Genomic DNA, 25564 nt, shown 5'->3' on the forward strand with positions numbered 1-25564 from the left:
ATATGCTGCCCTCCTTAAGAATATATACGATGATGCTACTTTTCACGTAAAAATAGATGATGATCTGGAAACTATGAAAATAGACCTTGGCAAAGGCGTGAGACAGGGTGACACCATCTCACCCAAGTTATTTACTTTGGCATTAGAAAATGTCTTCAAAAAACTAAATTGGGTCGAAAAGGGATTAAAAATAGATGGAGTATATCTTAACCATTTGCGTTTCGCAGACGACATAGTACTAATAAGCACAGATATCCATGAACTAAAATCAATGCTACAAGATTTAAATCACAAATCGAATCAAATAGGATTAAAAATGAATCTCGACAAAACAAAGATATTAAGCAACAGCCTAGAAAACATCACGATAGATAACATCAATGTAGAAAAGGTAGAACAATATATATATCTAGGACATGCAATTAAAAACGAAAAGGAAAATCAAACCCTAGAAATTAAAAGAAGGACACAATTATCATGGGCTGCTTTTGGGAAGTTGAGCTTCATTTTAAAAGACAGAAAAATCCCAATACACTTAAAACGAAAGACCTATGACACTTGTATACTACCAGTTGCAACTTATGGATTGGAAACTATGGCAATAACAAGAAAAATGGCAGAACAATTAAGAGTAACTCAACGGGCCATGGAGAGGGCCATGTTAAATATAACCCTCAGAGACAAAATTCCTAACACCGAAATACGTCGAAGAACTAAAGTAACCGACATCAAGTAAGACACCAATAGATGGTCTCATAAAGTAACATTCTGGAGACCTCGAGAAACAAAAAGAAGCGTGGGAAGACCCAAAAAGAGATGGATAGATATAACAGCTGTAGCTGGAAAGCAGTGGATGAGAATTGCAAAAGATAGGGAAGCGTGGAAACAATTGGAGGAGGCCTATGTCCAACAATGGATGAATGAAGGCTGAAGAAGAAGAAGAAGACCTATATTATTTAGCGTGCACGTATTGTTTCAGAACTGTAGAGATGTCAGCTGTGATGTTTTTGCATGTCTGATTGACTACAAGAAGGTTTTCGATAGAGTCAGGCATGCACAAATGATGGAATTGCTGAAGAAGACAGGGATTAACGGAAGAGACCTAAAAATAATAGCTAACCTGGATATAAACACCAGCAAAACTAAGCTAATGATCATCAGCGGGGAAAACATATCTGGAGCAAATCTGTATGTACCAAATGTACCAGTATGTGAACCAAATGAGAATTGAACGTGTCTTACAGTACAACTACTTGGGAACTATAATCAATGAGTCGTAGGACAATACCCAAGAGATTAAATGTCGAATCGGAAAGGCAAAAAGTGCATTCTTGACTATGAGCTCTCTGTCCAAGAACAATGACCTCACCCTAGAAATAAAAAAAGGCTCCTTAAATGTTACCTGTTACCTTAAATGGTTATACAGAAGGATCCTGAAAATACCATAGACAGACAAAGTCACCAATGAAGAAGTACTATGGAGGATGAACACAACCGCGGATTTGGTCAACATCGTGAAGGGCCATAAGCTGCCGTACTTGGGACATATAATGAGAAATCAAGGCAGATATGAGCTACCCCAATGCATTTTGCAAGGTAAAATTGACGGAAAAAGTTCCCAAGATGAAGAAGAATATCCTGGCTTGCTAACCTGAGAGCATGGTATAGAAAAACCTCAACAGAGCTATTTCGTATAGCAACCAACAAAGTCATCATAGCCAGAATAATCGCCAACTTTCGAAATGGACAGGCACCCTAAAAAGAAGAAGAAACGCCGAATATTTGTGTTACTGTGCGCTTCACTAACACTGCTTTTGGTTTTACCTACATTCGATTTGCAGCATGGTCTGATACAAAATCAGTTATATCAATGGTTATATAGAAAATAAAAAGAAAATTCTAAAACTGTTGTTCCATATTTTTTAGGTGAGAATAATATATGTAGGTATGTAATTATTGATCGTATTTGGTTATATATATCTGAATGGGCGGACGTAATTTCGGCCGGAAAAAGAGCAGGTACTAAAAGCCGGTAGGTAAATTCGGCCGGAGGTTTTAAGTTGCTTCCTTATCTCATAGGTATTTTCGGCCGCAAATCAAATAAAATAACAGAATGCTTTATATTAAAATATTTCTTTATTTCAATAAAATTATTACATCAACTTATTTCTATAAATTAAGTAAACTATAAATTTTTAAAAAACGTTTTGATGTGATACAGATTTAACGAAATTAATTCTAGAAATATTGTCAGATCGAAGCATATTTACCATGTTTTCGATAAATTTTAGTTTGTTTTTTACTTGTTTGTCTTTAATTTTTGCTGGAATATTTAAATTTTTTATTTTTAAATATGCATCGATCTGACAATCTTTTAATTTTTCTATAAAAATAAATATAGAAGGGTGACTTGAATAAAAACTAGAATTAAAGTGCGAATGGAATGATTCGCAGGCATTTGTGGTTCTTTTAATTGATGGGTTTTCATATGCCCATATATTTGGTGGAAAATGAGATTCTGGCGCTATGTAGTTTTCTAATAAATAGTCTGCGTATTTATCTATAAGTTTATGGTCCGGTTTGTATGACATGAGATCAAATATGAAACAATCTTCAACTTCAGAGGGGTCTAAATAAGTTAGCCCAAAAGTATGAGTAAGCCATTTGCTTTCCTCGCAGTTTTTATCTTTATACATTTGGGTTAACCCTAATGATTGTATTTTCCTATACCACGCCTGGTGCAAGTGGAATCTACAACCATTTAGTTTGGTTTTGGGAAAGACAACTTTTAATGCGTTATGAATTGCGATTTCAAAATCCACAAATACCTCCTTCGGTTCAAAAACAATATTATAAAGTTCAAAAATTTTAGATTTTACCAACAGAAAAAGTCTCATATATGTGTCACTGGTCTTATTGAGCAACAGACAATACAAAAGAGGAACATAATGCCCATTTTCCAGTCCATGGATGGTAAATAACTGATAAAAATATTTTGTACAATAAGAAAATGTGCCATCCATGTAAAAATCTTTCATTTTACATAAACTTATTATATTTGTATGGCAAGAAAAAACAATGATATTATCAACTGTGCTGTTAATAAACAAAAAATTTTCACCTGTTGTGGTTTTCGGTCCATAACTATCGAGTACAGAATGTACATCGTGAATATCCTTAGGCAGGGCTGGTAAGAGCTTACGTCGGCTGTTGTACAAATTTCTTCTTATTAGACTGACATCTATCGATGACAAATTCTCTGGCAAATGATTTGAAAGAACGCTTTTAATAATTTTTGAAGGTTTCTCCGATATGTCTTCCTCAGCTTTGCGCTTGCATGAAGTCGTCACTATTTTTCTCTCCAACGTAGTTTCATCGGACTCGTGGTTGTGGATTAATTCACTTCTAGTAACTGTGTATTCCGCACCAACAGTGTACAGTTTGGCTAAATATCTTAAATTTTTCTTTATACACCTCCAACGTACTTCACCACTTTTTAATACGTCCTGTTTACAAAACTGAAACTTTTCTACAACTAGTAAGTCACAACCGCGTGAACTCTTAATTACTGAAACAGATGCCATCGTATACAAATAATATATTTTATGCTTTCTATCGACTAGTAGCTTCAAGATAAGTTATAATACTGACTAGCTATAATAATTTTATACCTGTTATTTGTGAATTTTATACATTTAAAGGAATAATCTTAAGTAGGTACAACATAGTTATTAGAATAAAGAGATAAGTAAATTAAAGGTATTTCCGACAGGTAGGTACACAGGATTAGGTATTTCCAAATAAATACACAATTAATATTTTACAGAAACTATGAAGCGTAATTACCAATATTTTAATCTCATCGTAAACATCAACCCCTCGGCCGAAATTACCCCTGTCATAAATGGTACCCCTTGATTTATGCAGGTAGGCCAAGGGATTACCGGCCGAAATTACGCCCGCCGATCTGAATTCAGATTGTTTTTATGGACGCTAATAGAACAACTTTATTGTTGAAATTGTAACTAACTATAGAATTATATAATGCTGTGTTATAATTATATAATGTGTTATCTATTATTTATTTTATTTTATCATGATAACAATAACTTGTAGCAATCACTGCTACAAATATTGACTTAAATATTTGTAGAAAGAACACGAAGTTTATAAAAGATTTATTTTGACAAATATTTTTTGATTTAATACTTCATTCAGAGAATTGGGTGATGAACAAAGATACTGATTATTCAATAAAGATATTTGCAAGTTCAAAAAAACATTATATTCGATTTGGAATTGCATTCTAGGACAGTTTTTACACTAACAATCGTGTATAATGTTTTTTTCGTATTGAGATCCAGTCCATATCCTCTACTTATATCTGATATGTGCGAAATTATTGTATATGTCCCCTACATCGGAGTCAAAAAGCATCCTTGTCTCAGTCCTTTATCTATGGAGATTTTCTCTGTCAATTGGTCATCCACTTTTATATTGGCAGTTTGGTTCTAACATAATTTATATATAATTCTCAAGTGACTATCATCTAAGTCCGCTAGTTTCAAGATACATTATGAGCTTATCATATTTCTAATCTATCAAATGCCGTTTTGTAGTCGATATAAGAAATATATATGTCACAGTTGACATCTCTGCACCTCTGCATAAATACTTGTATAGCGCAAAGAGCATCTCCAAGGCATCGCGGAATCCCAATTGTATCCATGACCCTTGTTCTTCGTTTTTTTTTTATATAATGTGCTATTTATCACTTTTAAAAACGTTTTAGGTAAGTGCATCATTAGACTAAGTAGCCTTAGCGTGACTTTGCATTTATTTTTTTGCTATAGTTACGAAGGTCGACTTTAGCCAGCTTTGGGGAATTTCCCAGTTACATATATTTTGTTAAATATAGTTGTTATCCATTTTATTCCCTGTTCATCCATAAGTTTCAGAAATTCTGCACAAAACGTGTCAGGCCTTAAAACTTTACCATGCTCAGTTTTTCTAATGGCTGACGTGACTTCTTCGATGGTAATCGGGAGTTCTGTTTGGCATTCCATCTCTTCAATGGTATGCTGCCTTTCATCTACAAAAGTTACTTCCAGATATTTCTTTCAAGTGTCTAGTCTATGTTCCACTCTTAATAGTGGTTGGCCTTGGTTGTCTGCCAAACACCCAAATCTTTTAGACTTGTATAAACCGTAGCTTCTTTAACTTTTTTGTGCATATTGTGTAATCGTGTTTATGTTGCAATAGCAACATTTTATGTTACAGTTTATGTTACAATTCCCGCCCATTGTTCTCTACGCCGTGTATCCTTAAATATCCTGATTTCTTTTTTGGCTCTCTGTTTATTCTTTTATATAATGTCGTGTATGGATCTTTGAAATTTCGCCTCCCTTTCATGCCAACTTTGAGTAATTTTTCTTATATGTGAAACTCTATGCAACTTTTAGAAAAAGATGAGGAGTTGTACAACAGAATAAAGGGCATAAAAAACATACAGAAAGGATTTGCAATAGAGCTGAGGAGAAGACCGTTGCTTTAGCAGAGATAATACTATAGATAATAATAGTATGTATTTAGAAATAGTACACTCTACAGTTCTATAGACAATACCAGTCTAAGAGGAAGTACCAAAAAAAGTACACGAAAATGATGATAAGGGGGCAAAGAAAACCACTACCAAGGGTGGTAAGCACACATAGAATGACCTCAACAATTGCTGTACAAGTAGTATCAGGAGTTATATCAATCCAGTTAATGGTAAAGGAGAGGGTGACTATGTACAGTAAAGGAAGGGGGGATATAAATAAGATCAAGAGGAAAGCAGAAAAAATAGTGTGAGACAGTGGCAGGAAAAGTGTTCCGAAGAAAGTACTAAAGCAAATTGCATGAGAACGCTCATCCCCAACACAGAGACCTGGATAAACTGAAAATTCAGACATACCAACGGTTCTTAACGGTGAAGGAACTACCAACGATTCTTGAAGTTAAAGATGCAGTTAAAAAACTAGCCAGAAACAAATCACCCAGAATAGATAATCTCCCAGCTGAACTATATAGAAAAGGTGACCATGATACGATAATGGCATTACAGCAGCTTATAAAAGAAATATGAACACAGAAAACCCTCCCCAATGATTGGAATATTGGAATACTTTGCACCATACACAAAAAAGGAGATATCTTTGAATGCTCTAACCACAGAGAAATTAAGCTTCTAAATGCAGCGTATAAAATATTTTCCACAATACTATGTCACCGTATGGCACCATATGTAGAACGGATAGTAGGAAAATATCAAGCTGGTTTCAGAGGTGGTAAATCGGCAATTCATCAGATTGCAACCCTGAAACAAATTTTGGAAAAAGCACTAGAATATGGCATTGATACTCATCACATATTTATAGACTACAAAGAGGCCTACAACTCTGTGAATAGAAGAGAAATGTTCAAAGTAATGAAAGGGCTAGGAATACCAAATCAGTTGGTAAATTTAACAAAACTAACTCTTAAAAAAATTCAATGAAGAGTACAAATTCACGGGGAACTGTCTGAACTTTTTAAAACAAATACCGGGCTGCGCTAGAGAGACTCTCTCTCCTGTATACTGTTCAATCTGGCTCTGTAAAAAGTAATACGTATGTCACAAACCACAACTACTAGTTCAATATATGATAAATCAGTGCAAATCCTGACCTATGCTGATAATATCAATATTGTTGGGAGAACGGAAAACGCTTTACGAGGGGCGTATGTAGCATTAAAAGAATCAAAATGGGTTTAATAATAAACACCAACAAAACGAAGTAAATGAAAATAAGCACGCAATCACAAATCCTACGACCACTTGTTATAGAAAACGACGAATTTGTATACCTGGGAGCCCTCCTTAACACTGAAAATAATACTACCGTAGAGATAAACCGCAGAATTTGCACGGCCAATAGATTCTATTTTCGATTTAATCTCTTCCTTAAATCCACAATTTTATCGAGAAATAGAAAATAAAACTCTACACAACAATAATACGCCCAGTCCTTACATATGGTTCAGAGACCTGGACCCTCACAAAAAATAATGAAAACATTTTAATATGTTTCGAAAGAAAAGTACTAAGGCGAATCTATGGAGCAGTGAATGACAATGGAGTGTGGAGAAGACGATACAACTTCGAACTTTATAGAATATACCAGGAACCTGATATCGTAAAACATATTAAGATAGCACGTCTGAGGTGGATAGGACATGTAATGCGGATGGAACAAAATGACCCAGCTAGAAAAACGCTCCTTGATAGACCCATTGCTCAGAGAAGAAGAGGAACACCCAAAACAAGGTTCCTTGATAACATAAATGGAGACATAAGAAATATGGGAATACGTGCTTGGCTGAGAAAGGCGATGGATAGGGAGAGTGGAGAGAAATTCTTGAGGAGGCTAGGACCCACGCAGAGTTGTAAAGCCAGAGAGATGATGATGAACGTTTATTTCACACAATTTTTGACGGGCCATGGATCTCTTAGGACCTTTACTTAGAAAATTAAAAAGGAAAATGACGATCGATGCGTAATGTGTGGGGAGGAGGATGGCGCAGAACATTGCGTTTTTGCATGGAGTCAATTCAACCAGGAAAGAGCTGATAAAAAAAGAAAGTAAAATATAAGATGATTCTACAAAATAGGCAAAACTAAAAGAACAAAAGGAACTAAAATAGGATAGGTACAAAAGCGACATACTCGAAGTTAAAACCTCTACCCTAGGCGAAAATACAGGCTCTCGGGTGAGCATGAACGTCACCTCTTAAAAAAGATTGTGTAGATACCCACAATATTGGTTTATTGAAATTACTGCAACATTAAGTTAAAACCTCAAATATTTTTGAAATTTTGAAATTCTTCATCACTGGTGTATGACCACAGTCCTATAAATTGAGGTAAAAGTAATTTTGTCAAACGGAGTATAAAGCAGTAAAAAGAAGACGAAACATTTTAAATATATATACTTAGTTATTTGTTATGCTCAAAAATTTATTTACCCTAAATTATGCTAACCCGTAATCACATTTTTAAAATATTCTATTTTGACGTAGTCAATGTTAACTTTTGCGATACGGTTTGCATATTCACAAATTAAAAAAATTGACAATACCAATTTTAAATAATTATTGTGTGAGTACTCACCTTCCAATTATTCCAATCTTTTTATTTGACATTCTTGTTTAATAACAGCACCACTTTCTATTAACCTATAACTGCCTTGTTGATTTGAGTAACACGACTAAACTGAAGTGATAGTAGAAAATAAGTCAATTAAATATCAACTTTAAAAGCAATGGCGTGCTTGGTATGGCTTCAACGGGTTACATTAATTACAGAATTGACTGTTTTTCGTGCGTTATGTTTCCGAAATTATATATTTCGACCGTTCTACTTTCGGCTGCCAATAATTTGGTGGTATAAAGCACAGGAAAGCTCAAATATAGAACATTCTTTCACGAGGTCTCAAAATAATACATACACATAATTTCCAAAATCATGCGAACGGAATACAAGCAGCAAATAGTTTAGATTTCACCTATGGTTAAACAGTTAAAAACGCTTTACTTATAGTTCTTATAGTTTGAACTGCAGATATTTAACCATTTGTTTTTAAATATCCGCCATAAAATGAACCATTCATTGCAACCGTCTTAGATATAAAATCTTCTTTTTTGAAACTACAAAGTCTATGGCTGTTGCCCTAACCAACGATTATAATTTTACATTTTGACATCAAATGCCATGTAAGATCTTGATTTTGAGTCTAGTTCTATTTGATAATATCATTGGTACAAATCTAAATGTGAAAAATATGTTGCTTCTGATCGACCGTCTAAAATTTCCTCTATGCATGGTTATGGAAACTTTTCGTTCGAATTCTCGTTCTCAGTTTTATTATCGATTGTCGGTAATCGATTACTACACTCCATTTACTCGTTTCCATGTTTGTCACTTTTCTTTCGTACTACGAGCAGTCTGATATTTTATTTTTACTTTGTATATCCTGTCCTTGTACATAAATATGTCGATATCTAAGAAAAAAATGGGATGTAGCACTCCGGGAGTGACCGGGGAGGGAAACATAGCTTTCTCGTAGTCTAAGCAAGGAGCGATGATTTTAATGTACTTTTATGTAATATCTTTAGGTCCAGGATTAGAATCCTTCAAGTTGAGACTAGATGAGTTTATCTCTTGAAAAGAGATAGGATGGTTTAAGGAATAATTTTGATGAATGGGCTTTAAGAAAATTGGTGGTATACTAACTGTTAATTCGATGAACGACCTGGATAGATTCTCCCAAAAATGTTTAGAATACCACTGCTCGATGTTATGAAATTCCGAGGCATAATCTTATTTCTATGAGCTGTATGGTTTTAAAGTCTATCAGTAGGGTGCTAACCTGGCTGTAGATCCCCTCCTTCTTTACTAGGGCTTGGGACCGGCAACAGTTCTGTCGAGCTACTCGATCCACCTAACTGGAGGCGGAGTTTGGTATAGTATAGAATCCGAATGAAAACACATATATGTGATAACAAAACACCAGAATACACCACAAAGATAAGAGTCAAAATCTTACAGGATGACTCAATAAAATACTTACATATTCCAAAAAAGAATAACCGAAAAAAAAACAGAAATACATATATCACAGAAAGTGATAGAGTCGAAGAAAACTGGGCAAAAATTAAGTCTCTTAGCCTCGGCCAAGGAAGTTCTTGGTAAAAGAAATCTAAATAAAAATACATCGTTCCCAAGGCAAAGAACTACATAGTTTTTTACAGAAGTAAAGGAAAAATGGAAAGGAAAAACAAAAAACTTACCTGAAATACATATCAACCAAAACAGAAGATACCATAATTAAAAAAACAATTAGAAACACATGCACAAAAGAACTAATAGAATCAAAACACATAGAAAAGGATACGTGGATTGTATATCTAAACAAGCTATATGCAGAGGAAGAACATAATATAAATGTACAGGAAGTTTGGAAAATACTCGAAAACCTAAAGAACGGACAAGCAGCAGGTAAAATCGGAATACCAAACGAGTTACTGAAATATTGTGAACCAGCTATGACAGAACAATTAACAACATTAATTAATAAAATTATAAAACACAATAAAATACCGGAAAAATAAAGAACGGGTGAACTAGTTCTACTATTCAAAAAAGGAGATAAAAAGCAGCCAGAAGACTTCTTCTTTTTCAAGTGCCATCTCCGCGCCGGAGGTCGGCAATCATCATAGTTATTCGGACTTTTGAGACGGCTGCTCTGAAAAGTTCATTTGATGTACATCCGTACCACTCTCTCAGGTTGCGCAGCCATGACATTCTACGCCTCCCTATGCTTCTCTTTCCTTGGATCTTTCCCTGCATAATCAGTTGGAGTAAGGTGTATTTCTCTCCACGTGTAATATGCCCGAGATATTCCAATTTTCTTGTTTCAATTATATTTAAAATTTCTATTTCTTTCTTCATCCTTCTTAGAACCTCTTTTTTTGTGACGTGTTCTGTCAACGATATTTTCAGAATTCTTCTATACACCCACACCTCGAATGATTCCAGTTTTTTCATTGATGTCGCATTCAAGGTCCAAGATTCCACTCCATAAAATAAAGTCGAAAAAAACATAGCACCTCGCCAACCTAACTCTTAGTTCCAATTTTAAATTCCTTGTACATAGCACTCATCTCATTTTGTTGAAATTTGCTCTAGTCTTTTCTATTCTGATTTTGATCTCCTGAATGTAATCATTTGTGGAGTTAATCATTATTCCCAGATATGCATATTTGTCCACTTGTTCGACGTTGGTTCCGTTTATTAGAAGATTCTCGTTATTTCTTTGAGTTTTCGATATTCTCATAAATTTCGTCTTCTTGACATTCATTGTTAGACCATACTCTTAGCCAGACGACTACAGAGGTATAAGAGGTATAAACTTGTTAAATACTCCGCTAAAACTTACAACTAAAATTTTACAAGTGCTAATAAATCAGAGGATAAGTATAGCAGATGAACAACAGAGTTTTCGTAGTGAAAGATCGTGTACAGACGCAATATTCCTTATAAAGCAAATTACTGAGAAATCACTAGAGTATAATAGACCCATATTTGTGTCTAATTGACCTAAAGAAAGCGTTTAACAGAGTAAGACTCAAAGATGTAATCCATCTTCTGTATAATAGAGAAGCTCACCTAAATAATATAAAAACTATCGAAAACATCTACCAAAACAACAAAATGGAAGTCAGAATAGATGGACAACTTACAGAACCTATAGAAATAGACAGCGGAATTAGACAAGCCCCATGCTCTTCAATTTAATCATCGATGAAATCAAAAGCGTTAACAAAGGAAAAGGATACAGAATGGGAAACAAGAAAATCAAAATACTCTGTTACGCAGACGACGCAATATAGATAGCCCAAGATAAAGATAGTCTACAAAGACTGGTCCACAGATTTAACATAGGAGCAAAAGAATTTAATATGACAATCTCTTCTCAGAAAACAGTACAATAGTAGTCAGCAAAGAACCAACCAGATGTAAAATAAAAATTGATGGCATCAGTATTGAACAAGTAATGGAAATAAAATACCTGGGAATTACACTGTCTAACTATGGAGACCTGGACAAAGAAGTGAGAGATCAAGTACAAAAAGCAAATAGACTGGCAGGATGCCTTAATAACACTATATGGCCAAACAGACACATTAACACTGAGATGAAATGAAGAATTTATAAAGCCACAACGCAAAGGCTACTGGAAACGCCAGAGATGAGAGTACTGAGAAGAATTACAGGAAATACGCTGAGAGATCGAAAGAGAAGTGAAGACATTAGAAGAAAATGTAACGTACAGTGTATAAATGAGTGAACACAAAATAGAAAAAAGAATGGAATAACCACATAAGCAGAATGGAGGAGACCCGTGTCATCAAAATAGCAAGAATTATGTCACCAATCGGCAGAAGAAGTATTGGACAACCGCGCAAAATATGGAGTGACAACCTTCCATAGAGGTATTAATCCGCCAATGAACAAGCTGAATCGCTTATAAAGAAGAACAAGAAGAGGAAGATGTTATGAAGAAATTATTTTTTTTTTTCAAACCTGTGAAATTGTGTACCTACAGTATGTAAACCAGATATGTTCCTATCTTTATTCTAGACATCAAACAGAGGGGTATTGCTACTGATTTCCGATACGTACTTATCGCAATAAATTTGGGTCGCAGAGAATTAAATCGATGCATCAGGAATACCCTGTTAAAATATTGAACCTTGTAGGGCATGACAATTATTATGTTGTGAGCATTAAAGTAGCCTAGAATTATACGAGGAAGTGACAGTTGCTCTAACCCGCAAAGACTATCAGAATTTATTTCTACGCCATAAGGAACGTAAACAATGCAAATTTACATTGTGCGCCGCTTGCACGACTTGCATCTGTACGGTCTTTGCGAAAACAAGTGAAATGTTTAGAATTATACAAATGATTAGCCTTTAAGTTTGTCTCCTGTAAAGAAATAATATCTGAAGAATATTCAGATAAAAGAAGCTGTAGCTTAGGATATCGACTTCGACCTGCTTAATCAGAGTCTTTCATAGACAACCACTTAGAAATTTGGTTCAAGAGACAGTCACAACATAATTAATTGTTTGACGATTAATATTATGGCTCTCTCATTAACAAAGACGTGGTTATCACAGAAGTGAGGAAAAACATAGATATTCATGAAATAAGCAATATTAGAAATCTCATGTACACAGGTACTCATCCAGTGCTGCAGAGATATGAACAAAGACGTGTACATATGCTTTATAGACTACGCAAAAGCATTCGATAACGTAAAGCACGAAAAGATAATTGAAGTTCTCCATAAGATCGGAGTCGACTACAGAGACATTCGAACAATAGCGAATCTCTATTGGGGCCAAACAGCTAAAGTGAAAGTAGGATCTACATTGACCAATAAAATTGAGATCAAGAAAGGGGTACGACAGGGCTGTATCTTGTCTCCTATTTTCTTTAATATATACTCAGAAGAAGTATTTAAGACAGCGCTGGAGGAAAGCACAGAAAGCATAAAGATAAATGGAGAAATAATTAATAACATAAGGTATGCTGATGACACTGTGATTCTAGCAAGTAGCATGGAGGAACTGAGTTGCCTAATGAGTAAGATACAAAAAACAAGTGCACAATACGGACTCAGACTAAATATCACAAAAACCAAATGGATGTTAGTAAGCAAAACCCAACAACCACCACAGCAACTGATATTAGACAATGAAAGAATTGAACACGTGGATTCGTACATCTACTTGGGGACAACAGTTAACTCAAATTGGGATCAAGCGAAGGAAATACGTATAAGAGTAGAAAAGGCAAGAGCATCGTTCACTAGCATGAAGCAAATTTTCACCTCTAAAAGCCTCACCCTACCTCTCAAAATTCGACTTCTGAAATGTTATGTATTCCCGGTTTTGTTATATAGAATCGAGGCGTGGACAATGACCGCAACATTGATGAAAAAAGTAAAGGCCTTCGAAATGTGGGCTTACCGACGTATATGACGTATATCCTGGACTGAGCACGTGACCAACGAAGAGGTACTACGCCGGATAGGTAAAGAGAGAGAGGTAGGAATAAGTATAAAGAAAAGAAAGTTGGAATACTTGGGTCACGTTATGAGACATAATAAATATAGAGTACTACAACTGATCGGTCAAGGGAAAATAGACAGCAGAAGGGGTCCAGGGAGGAGAAGACACTCGTGGCTCCAAAACTTGCGGCAATGGTTCGGATTGTCATCTGCTGAACTACTCAGATCTGCCGTAAGCAAAGTCAGAATAGCCATGTTGATTGCCAACGTTCGGAACGGACAAGGCACATGAAGAAGAAGAAATCTCATCATATTAAGTGGACTCTCAGAGTCCACTATTACAATACTACAATACAAACCAAATGTAATACAGAGAAATGTCGGAAGTCCACCAGTTAGATGGTTGGTGGGCAAACTTGTAGAAGGAAGAAAAGCAAGGGCAAATTAATTTGTATGAACATGCAAATCAAAAATTCGGGAGCCATTTGGAAGCACATCAATTAACGGCTCCTAGGCAGATAGGACCAGGCAACAGGACAAAAAAAATTCAAAAGTGTAAAATATTAAACTAAGTATTAATACCATAATTTACACTCTGGGAATGTAAATGAACATACACACTATAAACTAATTTTATTTGATGATTTACCAAGTAAAAGGGTGCAGGAAGCGGTTATGCAAGATACAAAAAGTGTCCTATTAGTCACAGATATAAAAAAAACGATGAAAAACATACAATATACAGAGAAAAATAAATCACAAGTCCACACGCTTAACACAGTATAGACAACATTATTTATACTGTGCGATTAAGTAGTCTGAAATAACCTCTTATCTGCAATACTTCTTTATTACGACATAACAGAAACAAAAACTTGAAATAAATTGCATAAAACTACTGGAAACCTTTGAGATACGCTATTTTTAAGAATATTAACGATATTTTTAATAAAAAATAATTTACAAACTTCACGAAACATTTGTCGTTACACCACTGATTGTTTACCTTGAAAATTAAAAGATAAAACAATATTTTATACATGGAGTTGCCAATTGCTATATAAGTAATATATTTTCCAACGATTCCTAGAATGTGACAGAAAATGAGAATAAAAGTAATGGACATTCCAGTATTTTATTGTGGTATCTCATTTCCAATTTTATTTATAACACCGCATTATCTAGTTGATCAATTTGAGTGATAAACGTTCTTTTCATAAACAAAATACTCGAAACTAAGTGTTGCTAAATATTTACCATTTTATACCTTATATATAGTTGTATTTCTTGTGTTTTTAGGCAGTATCGACTGCAGACAGATTATAACTCTGGGTTTGGATTTGGATTAAGTTTGAGTGTTTTAACTGCAACTAATCGCATACCAAAACTCGAAATTCATGATCATATATTTAGCTTCCATACTGAAATAGCTCATTATCGCAGGGGACATGCTCCTAATTGATTGTACTTTCCGAGAGACATTAACATCACTTTCATGTATCAAAATTTCATAGAAAAGTGTCTCCACATACCAGTAACGTACAATGTATATCGCAGTTAAGAAAAGCTAAAAAACTTTTTATTGCTAAGCTTGGAAATGAAGAATGCGAAACGTGCGAGTGTTTTAAATTACACAGACATTCAAAACATTGCGATAATTGTTGTGAATGAAAAAACATAAATGCTGCAGATGAGTCTAGACCACTTTACCAAAATCAGAGGTCCAACCCTGAAAAAACACAGTATACGTTTCTTCAGACTTACAAAAGATGATAATGTTGCCACGTTTAAAATTTTAGCACATTTTACATAATCGCTCAAGTGACAGATGGGATATAATCCCAGCCTGTAGCCATAGGATTTTTAATATCTTGTAGCCAGTAATATTTATTCAGCTTACTAGGGTCTAAGACTATATCAGTAGTTTGGGGATCTTTAGCTCTAAGATTATTAACTATACGCCAAGATTCCTTTTTTTTATTATTGGCATTTTCTAGTCTAGATTTAAAAGATATACATTTGGCTAATTTAGTAACCTTCCTATATATGGACCTATATTTATAGAAATATATCAAAAATTCATCATTGCATATTATGTTTTTTAAGGTAATTTACCTGGAACCGAGATCGACTCCAGGTACAGAATATTAATACATAATATTTACGGACAAGCTGAAATGATAGTGACGTTGGGTAATGGAATCGAAACAAGACCAGTAAAAATCAACCGAGGCGTAAGACAAGGAGACACAATATCTCCAAAATTATTTACAGTTGCCTTAGAAGATATCTTCAAGTCAATCATCATTATCATCACTGGCTCGACAACCCTTTTTGGGTCTTGGCCTGTTCCAGGATTCTTCTCCATTCTGATCTGTTTCGTGATTTTTTTCTCCAGTTTTTTATTTTTAAAGTTGTTATATTATTTTCTATTTGTTCTAAGTATCTCAGTTTCGGTCTTCCTTTTGTTCCTTTTCCTACTGGCATCTGTTTGAACATTTTGTTTGGCATTTCGCCTTCTTCCATTCTTTCTACATGTCCTATCCAACGCAGCCATCCTATTTTAATGAATGTTATAATATCCGGATCCTGGTATATTTTGTATAGTTCAGAGTTGTATCGTCTTCGCCATATTCCGTTTTCTTTTGTGCCCTTATATATGTGTCGCAAGATTTTTCTTTCGAAGGTAGCTAACAACGTTTCCTCTCTTTTAGTGAGTGTCCAGGTTTCTGAGCCATATGTGAGTACCGGTCTTATTAGGGTTCTATATATTTGGCATTTTGTCTTTCTTGCGACGTTATCTGATCTTAGGTGTCTAATTAAGCCATGGTAACATTTATTTGCAATAAATATTCGCCTCTTCACTTCCTCCGTAACGTTATTATCAGACGTGACTAGGGATCCCAAGTATATAAAGTTTTTTACCCCCTCTATGTTGGATTCTCCTATTGTTATATTTTGTGGCTGCCTTATTTCTGCGTTTTTACTTAGCTGCATATATTTTGTTTTGGTCTGATTGATTTTAAGACCACTATTTTGTGCAGCTAGTTCTATTTGGTTGTATGCCTCTATCATTTCTCTTCTTGATCTTGCGATTATGTCAACGTCATCTACAAATGCTAGTATTTGCACGCTTTTATTAATGATTGTTCCTCGTGTATTGACTGTTGTGTCCCTCAGTATTTTCTCCAGTACGATGTTGAACAAGATGCATGATAGAGCGTCTCCCTGGCGTAGTCCCTTTTTCACATCTATTGTTTCCGTTAATTCATTTTGTATCCGGATTCTACTTTCTACTTTTAGAGATTCTTTTTCTTCAAGTCAATAGACTGGGAAAATAGGGGAATCCCTATTAACGGAAGATACTTAAACCAACTTAGATACGCAGATGATGTAGTACTAATAGCCGATACATGGAATGAACTGAATACGGTGATTGAGGAGCTACACAGAATCCCTCAAAAAAGGACTGAAAATGAATTTCAGCAAAACTAAACTAATGTCAAACAAAGATGACAAACCTATGATAAATATCTAAGGGACAGAGATAGAACACGTAGATGAATATACATATCTGGGTCAAAATGTCAAGGTAAACAAAGAAAATCAGGCTACCGAAATAAGCAGACGTGTAAAAATGGGATGGGCAGCATTAGAAAGAGTCTCATATGTACTTAAAAATAAAAATATACCTCAAAGACTACGAACCAAAGTGTTTAATTCCTGTATCCTACCGGTTCGGATTGTCATCTGCTGAACTATTCAGATCTGCCGTAAACAAAGTCAGAATAGCCATGTTGATTGCCAACGTTCGGAACGGACAAGGCACATGAAGAAGAGATCCTACCTGTACTTACATATGGAGCTCAAACCTGGACATTCACTAAAATAAACATGGAGAAAATCAGAAAAACTCAGAGAGCTATGGAACGACAGATGCTGGGTATCTCACTCAAAGACCATAAAACCAATGAAGACATTCGTAATAAAACAAAAGTAAAAGATGCTGTCGAACAGGCAGCTAAATTGAAATGGGCTGGACATAACGAATGTCTTATGAACTGAGAAGAATGGCGAGAATTAGGAGAGGCCTATATTCGGCAATCCGAATAGAGAGAAGGGCTTAAAAAAAGGTAATTTAACGATCTTAAGTTTTTGCAGGAAATTCTAATTCCTTTAGTAACCCATGCTTTCCGATTTAAAAATTTTGTTTTTGAAATGCTAAATTGAAAATCTTCATGAGAGTGTGATGAAATTGAAGAAGTAAATCATGAGAGCAAAAAATATTATTCCAATCTTCCTGATCCTGATTACATAATTTGATAAACCTGTCAAAATTAATTTTGCTGAAAATCCTACCCCATCTGGCTGTATAAGGTGGATTCTTAAGGAGAAATTCACATAGAATGGGATCATGATCTGATAAAAAATAGGGAATGACTCTGCACACAGCCAGATCTGGATGTAGATTAGTACAAATGTAATCCGATATGCTGTTATCTCTGGTTGGATCGGTAACCAGCATTCTCATATTAAAACTATTAAGTAAATTTGTAATGGTAATAACATGGCTGTGTGATGAATCCAGATAATCAATATTAAAGTCACCTGTCAAGATAATAAAAGCATTTTGTGAAATTTTTTCAAGCAAGGATTCCAATCTTTGAAAGAATAACTGAATAATAGACTTAGGGGGTCTGTACACAATACTGAGAAAAGTATTAATAATAAAGAATTCAAATTCAATTCTAAATTTATTGTAGTCAACACAATTGAATTTATACTGAAACGTTGTATTAATTAATGTGCCTCCATGGATGCTTTCAGATCTGCAAAATTTGGATACTATGGAGTAAATGTTAATACAAAGTGTTTCTAGAGGATACAACCAGTGCTCAGTTAAAAGCACAAGATCTGGCCAATCATTTTCGCTAAGAAATACTTCCAGTTCCTTAACTTTATTGCATACAGAACATAATATGTTGTATAAAATAATAGAAAATGTATTAACGATATTAGATTTAGATATACTGGTACCCAGTTTACCACCTACCACACTTACAATATTATTTTTGTCCCCTGTATTGTCAAAGATTCTATTTGATCCTGGTTGGGAGATACTAATTCCTTTCTTATCTTAGAAGGCCTTCACAAATCCTTATTGTTGCGTTGGTAGTTGTGGAATTTTTTGAAGGCGCAACGTTTAAAACCGATTGCTTTGGGGGGCTACATAGATTGTTTATAGATTTGATCTTTGTAATCTCTCTATAAAAGTATAACCAAACTTTACGCTCGGCACCAAAATCGCCAGACTCATTTTGTCCAATATTCTTCTTCATAACCCCTGTTTCGTTTTCTTATAATGCACTGTTGTAAAATCACTTAAATCCTGCACATGTTGGGCATCAGGAAATTTAGAGTCCTGTCCCATAGGCAAAGCGAACTTATAATTATTTCATCCATTTTATTATTTTGATATTCGCTTTCCTAACCTGTAGGTTAGGTGTGTTTGTTGTTGATAAGTTATTTGTTTTGTGTACAAAATTATTGACATCTGATTGAATTGGTTTATATTTATTTTCAATGTTTTTATTTTGTGAGTCATTAAGTTTAATTGGTATTTTATTTTTATCTTTGGTTTGATAGTTTTTTAACTCAATGGAATGGAATAATCATATAAGCCGAATGACAACAAATATAGTAGTAAAGACGGTTCCCCAGTAAGATTACAGAAACGATGGAACCACAACGTACTGGAGGCACATTGAAAAACAGACAGTTATGTCTACATTAAATGAAGAAGTATATTTACCAAAAACTAAGTTTCCTATAAATTCAAACTTACTAAAAAGAAAAAACCTTTACAGATGGGTAACTTTTAAAATCAGGACAGCTTTGAAAAGTCATCCTAAGTTTTATATCTTGTGTAGATAACGCGTTTTTCCTTACGACGGTAGTATTCTTCCCCTACTCTTTCTAACAGCTCTGTAATTCTTCGTTACCATTTTGGTGCTACCCCCAAATTTCTCCAATATCCTCATTTTTAATTTGACCATTTTTTGCAAATCCACTAATCAATTGAAGCTTCCCATTTCCGCTAAATGCATTCATTGTTTCTATTTCTTTTTAACTGCCAAACATTCAGTTTCATAAATCATAGCTCGCCTTATGCCAGTTTTGCAGAATTTTCCTTTGGCTCATCTGCCATTTGCATTCATCTTGATGAATAAAATAAGCAAACAACATCAATGTTAAGAAATTTTAATCTGAGAAAGTTGATGATATAACACAAGATCAATAAAAAACAATAACTTAATCCATATGCATTGTTAACACCCTAAAACTACGACATTAGGTAATAATGGATGTACAAAATATAATCATTGAATTACATTTTTTTAACAATTTCTGGCTGCTACTTTACCTATATGGTATTTACAAAGGTGTACACACTAACTACTGTATCTTTTCTATAAATGCTTATAGTTTTAAATGTAGTTTCGAAAGACAATTGAATAGAACAAGATTTCCACTAAAACCACTATTCACTCATCAAGCAACTAATATTTTTTTTTTTATAAAAAATAAACAATATTTAGTAAACTGTACTGTACAAAATCGCATTTTCAGCTGGAGCTGCATCATCTTCAATCTCTACAACACCCTCATATTTCTATATACAATACATATGCAGTATATTTGTTTATATCTTTCATAAAAAATACTTTTTATGCATTGATAAGTGAAGAACTACCTTAGTCAGCATCTTACACTAAAAGAATCACCCCTTCTACCTTTGGAATGTCGATTCATACAAATATCTTTAATATTTTACATATAAAACAGTATTTACAGCTAAAAATAGCAAGAACGATCATTTTTATATAAATTTACACTTACATTGAAAATTATTTTGTACTCTCATCAATAAAGAATAGCTGCAGAATCAGCTGTTTGTTTCTAATGTTAATTTCATGCCACAAATATCAAAACTACATGTGAGATTTCTTACACTAAACGATATACATAGAAGTACTAACATAAAATAATTGTCACATGTATGTGTGGATACTAGTGTTATAAAATTTACATTACTGTGAGTCATACCTCTACATAGCAGAGATGTAACATATTTTTGATTTATTCCTTTTGAATTAAAGAAAAAATTGATCTACGATCAATTTATAAATAATAAAATCATTATTAACGCCTCAAGTGCACTGGCAAGTTTTTTTAATTAATAACAAAGGAGATTAGGCCACTACAGAACCTCTAAAATGAATTATTAATAATGAAAATGGATCACAACAATAAATGACCAAATAATTAGACTTTCAAGATAGTCATTGGAAAACAGGAGACATTTGAGTAAGAAGATTATAATCAAATACACAATATAGATTTTACTTGCTGTAATGGTAAACCTGCACCATGATATAGCTCTCACTTTTGAATATTTATTTTATTTTGATGAATATAAAGACCCCAAAATTTAAAGTGGAAGCATCTTCCAAGAAGTAAATTTTTTACGCGTTTGAAAAAATCACTTGAACTAGCATAATTAATTATAGATCATATTGTAGTTCTGATTGTAGGAAGTGCTTAACGTGTCCTTATATAAATTCCTAAGCAGAATTTGTACCTCTTGAATAATTTACACACCTAAAATTTGACTAAATCTTTCTTTTTCAGCAAACTATCTATTACTGGACTAATAAAATATTTACATCTTATTGCTTATAAATCTACATAAGAGAAATATTACCTAGACAGTCTTCCTTTTATCAGAGCTACAAGAACATTATCTTATTTTTTTTTCTAAAATTCTACCATGAACAAGTAAAATTACAAAAAAATGATCTCGTAAGTTATTATGTTACACCTTTGTAAAACACTATCATAAAATTGATTTATTTTGCTCGTATTTGCGCAGGGAATCGATCATTCAATTTAGAATTTTTCAATTGCATTCAAAAGGGATAAAAGTATTTATTAAATTTTTTTAATTTTTCTTCTGTAAAGTATGAAACCACAGCCAGGGGTGATGACTTTAACAAAAAGTCTCTTCTCACCAAGTTGGAGACACTTCATTGGTCGGTAATAAAAATGTTTTTATATATCACTACATATTGATGATGCACACAGATTGGGTTTAGTTCTCACCATCCCCTTCCTCCAATTTCCTCTTCGTTCCCCTTGATGCTGTAAACAAAAGACTCACTTAAGAAGAATATACCAACACAGACATAAACTTAACTTATCACAACCCAGCAGTCAAATATTTGTTATCAATTGATTTATTACAAATTTTTAGAGTTTACTTTTTTAAGTACTTTTAAGGCAATAATGGGGCCTATTAAGTCCACAGAAACTTACGATAAAATTGTAAACATCAGAAAGATGGAGAAAAATTAAATGTTCTTTTCTCTAGTTTTTGTAATTACTCTTGTTATCTGTTCAATGTATGTGTTCTAGCCATATGTATCTTTGATTTTTTCCCAAAAAATTTGTGAGAAATAAAGGCTTTTATTACCTTCATTTGTAGTGTCTTTTAGAGCACATATTCATAGAATTGCAAAGGTAGAACAGTAGATAGAAAAAACATTGTCTATAAAACATGTGACGTAAAGTAAAAAAACAGTCATCTTATTGTAGCTTGGGACAACACATAAGCAGGAGAATAAACCGGAGCTTCTTGGTAATATTCTTATAATACAATTTGGAGAAAAAATGTTCAAAAATATTTAGCGAAACTTCTATAAAAATAATTAAGTATGACAGAAATACTGTGCTTAAATAATAAATGAAGTTTGTTCTTTATAGAGCAAAACCCAATCGGAATTTCACTCTATTGAGCATTTTTATTAAAAAAACAGTTAACTTACCATCTGCAGCTGCAACTACAGCCACATCTTCATCATCAGAGTCCTGTTCATCATCAAATTCCTCTTCAATGACATAATCCTCACCCTCTTGCTCCTCACCAAATTCATACTCATCATCATCATCATCCTCCTCATCAAATTCATCATACACTGACGATAGACGGATATCATCTTCTTCTTCCTCTGAAGACATTTCACTATCGTTTCCATTTCGATTAAGATCCTCATCATTCTCTTCCTCCTCGTCTTCTTCTGCCTCTCCATCATGTTGATCATAACTAAAATACCATAAACATTATACATTTGTTAAATGAAATACAATCTTAAATAGTGCTTACCCATCTAAATATTTAAGGCTAGGAATCATTTTGAAAACTTTTTCTCTATAGTTTTCTACTGATGTTGCTTCACAGTTGAACAGGTCCAAATTCTTGAGGTTCTTCAAATTCTTTAGTGGCTCTAATGTCTCCAGATCTTTGATTTTATTGCCACTGAGGTTGAGAGTTGTCAATTTTGGACTAGTTTCTAGCAGATTTAGTCCATTTGCTATCCTAAAATTAATAAAAGCAATGTAAATGACCCAAATATTGGTTTTACAATATACAAATCTCTTTAATGACAACATATTGTGGTTTATTGCTTGTAAATAAATGGATAAATTACCTGTTGTCACTTAATTCAAGTTTCTTTAGATTTGGGAGCTTAGGGAAGCCTTTAAGAGAAGTCAGTCCAACATTGATGAGAGAAAGATTTCTCAGATTTGTGAATTCATCTGTTAATCCAACTATACTGGTACTTCTTGAGTTATCTAAGATTAGGTCTTTAATCTAAAAAAAAAACCAATAGATTTAAGCAAAACATCAGGTATAAATTGCCTGATTAAACAAAAGGTAAAAACTGAATATATGCAATTATTCACAAATCTCTTCAATTTATTAACAAAACTCATCAATTTATATCAAACAACATTCATATTGCTTCTCATCCATGAATACAAGAGAATACAAGTCAACAAGAAAAAAAAATTGATACTGTAAATAAGTATGGAAAGTGTACTCAATATATCAATCTCAACACCACATAAAAATGCATGTAATCCATAACAATAGCACAAATGAACAATGATACCAAAGAATATAGAAGCTTAATGATACTTTTCCAAACCAAACATCATTAAGGTATAAAAGTAGAAAAAGAAAAATAACAAAGATACTGAAATATTTTTTGATGCTACCTAATTATTTCCTATGGGTCTAAACCAAATTTAGCCATGTGATGAAGGAATTTATAATTTTTATAAATGTTACTCAAACCAAAGTAACTTTACATGGACTCATTTGATTAAATTGTACATAATATCCTATGTAATTAAGTAATTCTAAATTGAATAATTAAAATATTAAAAATCTCAACCAAAATGAATCTTGTCAAGAACATGCTGTAACTTGTATGATTCCATTTAAATTACTTTAAATGGCCGAGAGAGATTTTGTAGCAAACAAAAATGTTAACAGCATCCTCATTTACTTTTCAGAAACGCATGTTGGGATTTATTGATATGAATACATACTAGCCCATGGTGGTTACTTATATCCTTGAAATATGGCATTTACACTCCATATTTTCGATAGCTTTTTATTAGATAACATCAGAAGTGTTAATTTCTTAACGGAAGTATATTTCTTAAGTTTTATGTGTGAAAAGCCATCAAATCAGAGCATCAAAAATTATAACACACATTTTCGACATGGTGGCAACCTTACAATATTTTCACATTTTTCTACTACAGCGGTAGTTAAGTACCATATTTTTATCTAAAACCTAAATTTGCGAGAAAGATTTATATCAAAGATTCATATTACGTAGTAAATTTTACCAAAACGCCTGCCGGCATCGATGTAAATCTTTTTAAGCAGATGAATGAAAAAAAATGACGACACCTCAAGAGTGTTCACAACAACAAACATTCGAAAAATACTTACTTCCTCAGGATCTCTGCCCCGTTTTTCCAATTCTATGCGTTTCTCCATTCCAAAATCGTTTCGTTTTTAACACAAACGACACAAAATACACAAAAAAAGAGCCAAAAACCTTAAAACGTAACCTCGCTGACAAAACTGAGCTTTTACAAAACTCGATCAAGAACCGCGAAGAGAGCGAAGACAGAAAAGCATCGATTAGCCACCAAAGCGTTTTGTCAATGCAGCACTAGAGGGGTACCTACAATAACATTATGGCCGACAGTGGCGGGAGAATTATCGACCAATCAAACAACGCGATTCGTTTACAGGTTATCACAACTAGTTTATAAGCTGGTGTGAAATTTACGATTTTCTATCAAAATTTGTGTCCTAGTAATAAAAACGATGTAAAATATTGATCACAACGAATAACAGATTATGCATCTCCTAAAAATGCTTTTAGTTTCATGTCTCCCTAATAAATCTAAAATTTGAATATATGAGGGGGCGTTACCGTATTAACCCGCCAAATTTTAAATGAATTAATTATTTTTAATTAGATTAATTCAGTTTAAAAAATCTTGGACTATTAAGTCTAATGAAATATAATATCAATGTTTTTTAGTAATATATTATAATATATTTAATAAAATACGCATTTCGATACAGGAAGTACAAGAGAAAAATGTAGGTCAGTAACAGCACTAACAGCATGAATCTAGATTACAGATTTTCCGTAATTGCACGGTTATCTGTAAATTTCGCTGAGTACCAAAATTGCACACAAAAATAAGAATTCCTTACGAATTTACAGATTACTTTAAAAAAGAAAACTCACGGTAGGTATCAGCGCCATCTGTAAGTGGTTATTATGAACTTATAAGTTCATATATTTATCCAAACCACCTCTAGAAAAATAGCAGAAAACTACTGACCAAATCATGACAATCAATGATCATAGAGACAGAGGGCAATACTAACAAAATTAGGAGTTGGTAGAATGAAAATAATGTTGGTTTTTAGGATTTATTATCTAAATATATAATTAACAATAAAG

The 25564-nt window shown here is 33.6% G+C and overlaps 2 protein-coding genes across 2 annotated transcripts in view; both read right to left on the reverse strand.

The window, feature by feature from the left end:
- The window catches only part of LOC140435292 (lambda-crystallin homolog), a 29511-nt gene extending 21166 nt beyond the window's left edge, over positions 1 to 8345 (reverse strand). The window contains exon 1 of the mRNA XM_072524119.1: positions 8192 to 8345. Coding sequence (XP_072380220.1) covers positions 8192 to 8223 — 32 coding nt within the window. The 5' untranslated portion in view covers positions 8224 to 8345. The remainder of the gene's footprint in view (positions 1 to 8191) is intronic.
- Positions 8346 to 19906: 11561 nt separating this feature from the next.
- Mapmodulin (acidic leucine-rich nuclear phosphoprotein 32 mapmodulin) lies at positions 19907 to 24747 on the reverse strand. Its single transcript, XM_072524120.1, has 5 exons — positions 24529 to 24747; positions 23210 to 23373; positions 22885 to 23097; positions 22547 to 22824; positions 19907 to 21863 (listed from the first exon to the last, which is right to left on the reverse strand). Exons 1-5 carry the CDS (start codon positions 24574 to 24576, stop codon positions 21814 to 21816), a joined length of 753 nt encoding a protein of 250 aa, XP_072380221.1. The 5' UTR covers positions 24577 to 24747; the 3' UTR covers positions 19907 to 21813.
- Between the last annotated feature and the right edge of the window lie 817 nt (positions 24748 to 25564).

The sequence above is a fragment of the Diabrotica undecimpunctata genome, chromosome 2, assembly GCF_040954645.1.
Source record: "Diabrotica undecimpunctata isolate CICGRU chromosome 2, icDiaUnde3, whole genome shotgun sequence".
Classification (NCBI taxonomy): Eukaryota; Metazoa; Arthropoda; class Insecta; order Coleoptera; family Chrysomelidae; genus Diabrotica; species Diabrotica undecimpunctata.

Excerpts from the sequence above, each read along its gene's own strand:
- Mapmodulin (XM_072524120.1), bottom strand. The coding sequence starts at position 24,576 with ATGGAGAAACGCATAGAATTGGAAAAACGGGGCAGAGATCCTGAGGAA. Across the intron at positions 23,374-24,528 it reads GGGGCAGAGATCCTGAGGAA|ATTAAAGACCTAATCTTAGA; the intron begins GTAAGTATTTTT and ends TTTTTTTTTTAG. Across the intron at positions 22,825-22,884 it reads AGCCTTAAATATTTAGATGG|TTATGATCAACATGATGGAG; the intron begins GTAAGCACTATT and ends ATGGTATTTTAG.